The sequence below is a fragment of the Hordeum vulgare genome, chromosome 7H (assembly GCF_904849725.1).
Source record: "Hordeum vulgare subsp. vulgare chromosome 7H, MorexV3_pseudomolecules_assembly, whole genome shotgun sequence".
In the NCBI taxonomy this organism is placed as follows: domain Eukaryota; kingdom Viridiplantae; phylum Streptophyta; class Magnoliopsida; order Poales; family Poaceae; genus Hordeum; species Hordeum vulgare.
Window position 1 is genome coordinate 569,284,691 of NC_058524.1, and position 8,322 is coordinate 569,293,012.

Consider the following 8,322-nt stretch of genomic DNA (forward strand, 5'->3'; position numbering starts at 1 on the left):
CCTGAGTTGCTCCAATCGGGAATGCCGATATACTTCCGCCAGTTGCTCTCCAAACCCCATCTCTTGCTCTTCTTTGCACCAATGGGAGAAGAGGTGCGAGCCATCTTTTTTACTGGATGTTCTCTTCATCCTTTCTTCCTATGGATTTTGTAGGTTAACAGACGTTCTCTCGCTGTGGATTGGAAAGAATACTGTAACTCTTAGTCAGGTCGTGCAATTTTGAATGAAGGTTGTAAAATGTCTTCATTGCACAATACACATCAATTTTATTACTGGTGCTTGTTTGGTTGTAAAATCTCTCATATGTATATTGTCCTTTCGTGTCCATCCCTTTTGAGATATAACACTGAACCTTTTGGATATATCTTTGTATATAAAAAATGTGTTTTGTCTCCCGATTGAAATGGACCTAAATATGAATACGAACCGGTATTTGTTTTGTGTTTTTATCACCATGTACAACAATAAATTTCTTGCTGCTGCTAATCCACGCGCCTCCTGCACACTGCCCTGAACTCCCTTTTGCTATGAACGTCGGTCCATTGACTCATCCATATATTGGAATACACATGATTGGATATGATAAAAAGGTAGAAGCGTCATAGAATGTACACTCTTCGGCTCTGAACTGCTAGGTAATGCAAGTTCGATCTCATTACCTTATCGTTGTCGTTGATCCTGTTGTTAACTAACTTGTGAATTTATGTAGAGAAGTACGTCACTATCATTTAGTTTTTAGCCTGTTTTACAGAAGTAAAGTCGGAAAATGGATAGTAAAATATGTATAACATATCTGAGCTACCTTTTTACCGTGGTCTACTGGATAGAAAGTGTCAGGGCTGAGAGGGTGCTGCAGAAGAGGAGCACTAATCTCTAAATATTTCTTCTCATATACTCCCAACGTTCCTAAATATAAGTCCTTTTAGAGGTTTCACTAACAAACTACATACAGATGTATATAGACATACTTTAAAGTCATTCATTTTGCTTCATATGTAGTCCCTTCATGAAATGTCTAAAAACTTATATTTAGAAACGGAGGGGTATAAGAGAAGGATAAGCGGTGATATTTTTTCTTGAACCTTTTTTATTGGGTAAGGGCTGGTAACATTTTTTTCTTCCGTTGCAACACACGGGCTTTTTGCTAGTCTCTCCTAAAACAGACATGTTCCTTCCTCGATAGATGGCTAAATGGCCATAACACCTTTAAGCCATGGATCATGCATTTTTTTTTTCTGTAAGCATGAAACACAAACTTGGGATGTAATTTTAGACGAAGAAAAATCATTCCTTTTTTGTTAGCTACCTTTTTTCTGGTGCGAAGCACATGAGTGTAAAAAAATAACACGTGATGTATGACTCTAGTCAAGCAGGGAGGAGCGTCTAGCGGGAAGAGGCACACGGCATCACATAAATTAAGGGGGTCTGATTACGATCCGTTTTCTTTTCCATGCCTTGCATAAGCATCGGACAGGAGCATGTTTTCCTCTGCGGTGAAGTACGGTTAGTCAATCTAAATTAGTAACTGCACGTCAGAGAACGAATTAGGCTAAGGTTAAGCTGGTAGTTTAGTGAGGCTATCATGCTGCAGTAATTGGTCTGTGTACAATTTGTGGGATGCGTTTTGGGAAGATGGTGTTTGCTTGCTGAGTATGATTAGAGATGGAGAAGTTTGGATTTGAGAAAGAAGAGGATGCTCGCAAGATTGGAAAATATCCTGACCCTGGAATGGGACGCGACCCTTGCGAGAAACGGGACGGCTGAGATCCGCCCGAAAACCACTCGCGCTCGGCGCTCCCCACACCTCTCAGCCCGTGTCCATTTCCACCCTCCAAACCAAAATCGGATCGCGATCCTAGGGTTACCACACCCTCCTTCCCACCCCCATCCCCGTCGTCCGATCCGGTCCCTCGCCATGGCACAGCACGACGGCAAGCCATACCAGCCGCGCCGGGGCCCTGAGCGCCCCCCGCAGCCGGCGGAGGACCCGGCCGCGCCCGCCCCTGCGCCAGCAGCAGCGGACGCCGTGATTGACCACCTCGCGGCCGTGGCTGCCGAGGCTGAGGCGCTGAACGCGTCCATCGAGGCCGTCGCGGCCGAGGCAGAGGCGATGAACACGTACGAGCACGCGCACGAGCAGGAGCAGGAGCAGGGGCAGGAGATGGAGGAGGAGGAGGAAGAGGAGGAAGAGGAGGAGATGGAGGAGGAGGAGGAGGACGAGGGCGAGGGGGATGGGCAGCATGAGCATGGGCAGCACGGCGGCAACGGGGAGGCCGTCCCGATGGACGCAGAGGCCGCGGCGCAGGCGGCAGCTGCAGCTGCGGCTGGCGCACAGTTGGACCCGCACGGGGCGATGGTCACTGCGATTGTGCCGCCCGCCACGGGTAACCAGCTCACCCTTTCATTTCAAGGCGAGGTCTACGTTTTCGACTCTGTATCCCCTGATAAGGTCCGTCTCTCGCCGTTTGCAAGTAGCAGTAGTATAATTTTGTCTCCTCTGCCTCTTTAGTAAGCAGTGATTCCAATGTTCAAAAAAGCGGAAAGCTTAAGAGCAATGGACGCTTAAGCGCAGCTTAACCGCACTTAAGCGTTTTTTGTAATTGGCTAGAATTTGATAGATTTTGAATAATATACACAGGAAAAATAGGAAACATGGCACATGTGTAATTGAATAGCCATCTAAAATACAGTTCACACCATAGCGAATACACATTAAGTTCACACGGCAAGCAAAATAACATCTAAAATACAGTTCACACCATAGCGAATACACATTAAGTTCACACGGCAAGCAAAATAACAACTAAAATGCAGTTCAATTCAAATAGTCATAGCCTAATAGAGATCATGTGACCATAATTTTGCCAGCATATGAAGGAAATAGTTCCCAAACAGAGCCTAATAATAAGATAAATGGGATATTGCCATGATTGCGCAAGCAAAAGTACTTCAAAAACAGTCAAATTCTGGTCAAATTTAACAAAAAAAACGCTTTATCTACCGCTTAGGGCAAAAGCGAAGCGCTTTGTCATAGCTGCGCGCTTAAGCGTCGCTTAAAAACGCTTTCTTGAACCCTGAGTGATTCAGTAGTCTTTGATTGCTGTCGCAGGTGCAAGCTGTACTTTTGCTGCTAGGGGGAAGGGAGCTGAACCCAGGCATAGGTGCCGGAGCATCATCATCAACTCCATACAGTAAGGTTGAGACAAGTGATGACAGTTAATATTTTATGTGCTGGATGATTCACATGCGTCCGAGGTTTAATTTACTCTCCTTCATCAGAGGTTGAATTTTCCACACCGGGTGGCATCGTTGATGAGGTTTAGGGAGAAGCGGAAAGAGCGCAATTTTGATAAGAAGATCCGGTATACTGTTCGCAAGGAAGTTGCACTAAGGTTGGTGGAATTCCAATCATTAATTATGTCTAAAATGTTGTCTGGGAAATTCAAATTCCAGTCATTATTTCTTGAAAGGCTATTAAGTTTGTCATGTTGGGACTCACCAAATTCGATGGCATACATTTGAATATATTACATTCCATATGTGTATTATTTTGCCATTATTTTCTTGGGAACATATGCTCATCCACTGCATTTTTATTAGCAAACTCTGTTCAGTATGAACATTGATTAATTGCCTCTATTTGTTCTGTTCGCTTTGTTAGTCTCTACTGCGTCAATATTACTGGTATGCCGTGGTTCTTGTCAGTTGTAATACTAGTGTTGGCATTTTTTTGATTTGGATATGGTTTCAGGGTCACAGCATAGATCATAATTCATAGCATCATACTATCTTGTGATTCTACATTCTAACCAGGGCCAATTGATTTGTAGCGTATCATGTACGAAGTTCAAAAAAGCACTAGGCGGTAATTATGCACCTACTTGGGCTTTTCTAACTTAGGCACGATTAGGCGAACTTAGGAGCAATTAAGCGTTAGTTCTGTAGTATGGAGAAATAAGCTAGATGGGCTGCCCTGGCCCATTAAACCATAGGCCCATCCTAATATTTTTCCTACTAAAGCTCTCGTATGGTGCACAGTCGACAGGAAATTTAGGTTTCCTCTTCATGCCGCCTTTCCCCCTCGTCCTCCCTCCCTTGATGCATGATGCCGCCTCTCTCCCTCTAGCTACGTCCTTTGCTAGACCGATGGGAACCAGCCAACGAATCTTAATATCTCGTCGGAGAAGCTCGATTCCTTGCCGAAATCAGTCAATCTGTTGTTGGAGTGGTTGGATCCTTGTTGCGAGGATGAATCCTTGCTGGGGAGATTGATTTCTCGCCTGAGAAACGTGATTCCTAGCCGGAAAAGCTGATTTGTTGCCGGAGGACCTCGCTGGCCGCTTGTTTGAGCGCCTAGGGCCAAAGCGAGGTGCTATGCCAACGCCCAACGCTTAAGCATGCCACGCTTAAGCATGCCTAGGCGAGCGCCTAATAGTGCCTTTTTGAACTATGGTCATGTATCATTGACTCGTCGTATCACAGTTCCATCGTATCGTTGTCACACTACGTTCCCACTCGTATAATTGCTAAGATTGGCCCACATGAACTATGTGCGGTACCACTATTCATGGGAACAAAACTGCAAGGCCTGGCCATGCTTTGCAATGGCGGCTTGAGCAAGAGATATACCCTCGACGCCACATAGCACCTTATAAGCATGTTTAGGTCTAGTCGAGGTGAGCACTAAACCTCTCGTCTATTGCTCCTGCATTGTCACCTCACAAACCATGTGAGGCATTGGGCTTCAGCTTTTTAGTAGAAGCCTACTTAGGTACATTCATGTGCGCAAGGTCCAAAAAAGCGTCAGGCGTACATTCCTAATTTTGCCTCTGCATGGAGTCTATATCACCTAATGCATGCCTTGGCATGCTTAAGGCTAGGAGTTCTGCTGTCCTATCAGCGCTTTTTTAGTTGTGCTGCATTCATTAGATGCCATGTTCTCCATCTCTTGAATGAGGATAGTAAATAATTTTCCAGAAATGAATTTGTAGAAAATTAATGTGAATGCTGCATTACGTAAACAAATCGTAGACGTTGCATTCTGTTAAAACAATTTTGTTGTGTTGTGTTGGTCGGGTTAGAAATTTGTACTTTATCAGTTTGCAGTTCATCTCATGCACGGTGTTAGTAATAATGAAATTCTAGCATATACTACAGAATTGTCCTATAATTTGTGTTAGATGAGCATTTTTTATATTAAACCAATTTATAGTTTTGTAAAAATGTAAAAGTATTGTGATTCTATGATATGATACTGCTGAAAAAAAACACTACCTAGTATTCTGATACTAAAATTCTTTGATTTAGATGAGATTATATTTTGCTTGTTGTCTAAGTTACCTCTGCACTGATTATGCAGACACTATTAATGCATTTCCATATTTCCATGTATTTATAGGATGCAGCGTAATAGAGGCCAATTTACATCTTCAAAACCAAAACCTGATGAAGGAACATCTGAACTGGCAACTGCAGATGGCTCCCCAAATTGGGGGTCAGTGGAAGGTCGACCTCCGTCTGCTGCTGCGTAAGTTGATGGAGTGTATTTTGCTGAGTCAGTGGAATGTATTTGAGTTTTCCAGCAATATTTCTAGATGCTTCTAAATATTCCTTCTGTGGGATCATTGCTGTTCTTGAAATTAATGCTCTAGTATGTCACCATAGGTGCCACCAAGAAACATATTTTTCACATAATTGTAGAGCTGGCTGGTACACATAATTGTATATACTAGTACCTTTTTTTTGCCTAGCTCATCTTTCCTAGGACATTCAGATTTGTTTACTTTGTTAGTTGTGCAAGCAAGTTTGACATGGACTGAAGGTATTATCTGACACCTAGCATACATGGACAGATGCTTCTTTCCATATGGTGTATCTGTTAGGTCTTACTTTTTGGTTTCTTAAGAATATGAGATTTTATCTGTGAATTTTGTCGATGGCTGTTCTTTCAAATTCTTTCAGATGCCATCACTGTGGTACTAATGCACATAATACACCTATGATGCGTCGTGGACCTGAAGGGCCAAGAACATTATGCAATGCTTGCGGCCTCATGTGGGCGAATAAGGTACTTGTAATACTTGCTAGTGCTGTTGCATATCAATTTAATTGAAGATAATAGCATATGGTGTTGTATAGAAGCATATAGTGTTCTACCTCTATTTCACAATATCTGTCTTAGGGACACAAAATTGGAGTATTAATTTATGGAATCGTACTATTCTTGTTCTCACTAGATAGATTCCATGAAAATAGGATTGCATGCGGAAAATATATTGTGAAATGGATGGAGTAACTTTTAGATCTTGCTGTATAATGGAATTAGCCACAGTTGGAACCTGTAAGAACTGCTTCAGTGTTCAGTTGTTTATTCCTTTTTTCTCGGGTCCTTTATGTTGAAACGGCTCACTTCACTACCATGCCAGACGACTTGCTAACCTTCCATGTTTATTTTCTACAGGGCATGTTGAGGGACCTAGCAAAGTCTACTCCCCAATCTCTTCAAATGATGGCAACAGCTCCAAATGATAGTGTAAGTCTCTTATCTATTTGCTGCACATCTCTTTGACCTACTTCGGGATGAGTATGCTTGGTTGAAACTTTCCCTATAAGCTTAAGCTATTATTTTGTTCTTGTTAAAAAAGAGAGCTGAGTTTATATCTAATCTAATTACCCGAGAAAGGATTGTATTTTGCATGATGTCCATCTTAACAATGGTCCCCAATACTAGGCAATGGCTGGAACTTTTGAAAATATACAGTGAAAATTGGTTAATGTATTTTCACTCATTTAAAATTAACAAGTACTCCCTCTGTACCTAAATACTTGTTGGGGAACACTAATACAAGTACTCCCAACTACAAGTATTGTGGTACAGAGGGAGTACATAACATGGCATAAAACAAATCATGGTTCCCGTGTCCTGGAAATTGCAATATCAAAAAGAGGATCATCGGTTTATATTATAATCTCTACTAATCTTGATCTCTTTAAATAATCACTGACTCCAGAAAGTTTACCCATTTGAAAATTTTGGTGGCCTGAATGGGTGTCTTATTTTGTATGGAATCAATTGTTTATTTAATATTGGTTTGGTTAATCCCTACATAATTTCTGACTTCGTTCCCATATATTTCCACCAAGAGTCCGAAGCACATAAGGTGACATGCCATTTTCTTCTTCCAATGCCATAAAAATGTTAATTACTCCCATTTCAAGCAGCAAGCATTAGTCCGAAGCACCGAAGAGTCCAATGATTATATATTTTGAATGAACTGGTGGCTGACGCTTGAATTCACTCTCAGCAGAATGGAAACACCCTATCTCAGCAGAACGGAAACGCTCTCTCTCAGCAGAATGGAAATGCTGCCATTGTGCCCTTTGCCGAGCAACAAACCCTGGCACAAGCGACCGACGCCAACGGTCACAGCCACGGGTCTTCGACATGATGAGCAGGTTTGCTGCTTGTTTTGTAAGGTGGATGGACGGATGAAGGAGCGTCGTCATCCTCCTTAAGAGTGAACTTCCTGTGTAGGCGAAAACTGCTTGTACTATAACCTGAGAGCGAGGAACTGCTAGTTAGGTTGTCTGTCTTAGCGTTGTCTAGGGTTTAAAGAGCTGCTGGCTTTATCTGATGGAATCGTGCATACCGCTGTTGTTGTGGCTATATAACAATTCTGTTTCTTCTTGTTTGAGTCCACTGTGAATGCTGTGTGGCCTGTTGTTATTTACAGCTGATATCAAAGTAGTCGTTTTAACCCATGATGAAGCAACCTACTGTTTCTCACTGAGTTCTGTGGTGGCTGCAGAATTTATGTTAATAAAATAAAATAAAATATACAGAACGACAAGAAGAAAAGATCACCCTCTTATTATCTGTCCATATCGCCCAAAAAGGGACCTTCTCACCTGTCTGACAGCAGTTGTAGTAGCAGCGGTGGTTGAGGAAAAACGCTACTGCCACACGTGGTTGTGGGCAACTTTTCACCCCCCACACACACCCTCTCCCCCTTCCTTCCCCTTTGCCATCCTTTCCCCTTTCCTCCTCCATTGTTACTTCTCCATCATTCTTGCTCTTCTTTTCTCTTCCTTCTACCTATCACCCACACACACACCCTCTACCCCTTCCTCTCCCCTTTGCTCTATCCCCTCCTTTCTCCTTTCCTCGACCACCGTTGTCCTCATTTCACCCACCCACCCACACACACCCTCTCCCCCTTTCTCCCCCCTTTGTCCTATCCCCTCCTTTCTCCTTTCCTCTCTCTAAGTTACTTCTTCATCATTGTTACTTCTCCATTATTTAGCCGTGCATAATCTCTGTCC

At 42.8% G+C, this 8,322-nt stretch overlaps 1 protein-coding gene across 2 annotated transcripts; it reads left to right on the forward strand.

Moving 5' to 3' along the window:
• Window positions 1–1,758: 1,758 nt before the first annotated feature.
• LOC123409762 (GATA transcription factor 20-like) lies at window positions 1,759–7,687 on the forward strand. 2 transcript variants are annotated; one of them, XM_045102627.1, is made up of 7 exons: window positions 1,759–2,449; window positions 3,110–3,196; window positions 3,280–3,392; window positions 5,399–5,527; window positions 5,962–6,067; window positions 6,461–6,532; window positions 7,308–7,687. In XM_045102627.1, exons 1-7 carry the CDS (start codon window positions 1,916–1,918, stop codon window positions 7,446–7,448), a joined length of 1,182 nt encoding a protein of 393 aa, XP_044958562.1. In that variant the 5' UTR covers window positions 1,759–1,915; the 3' UTR covers window positions 7,449–7,687. The 2 variants fall into 2 exon arrangements, with proteins under 2 accessions (XP_044958562.1, XP_044958561.1); XM_045102626.1 differs by having other exon boundaries at window positions 1,763–2,449; window positions 7,305–7,687.
• The last annotated feature ends 635 nt before the right edge of the window (window positions 7,688–8,322 follow it).

Excerpts from the sequence above, each read along its gene's own strand:
- LOC123409762 (XM_045102626.1), top strand. The coding sequence starts at position 1,916 with ATGGCACAGCACGACGGCAAGCCATACCAGCCGCGCCGGGGCCCTGAG. Across the intron at positions 5,528-5,961 it reads CGACCTCCGTCTGCTGCTGC|ATGCCATCACTGTGGTACTA; the intron begins GTAAGTTGATGG and ends AAATTCTTTCAG. Across the intron at positions 6,068-6,460 it reads GCCTCATGTGGGCGAATAAG|GGCATGTTGAGGGACCTAGC; the intron begins GTACTTGTAATA and ends TATTTTCTACAG.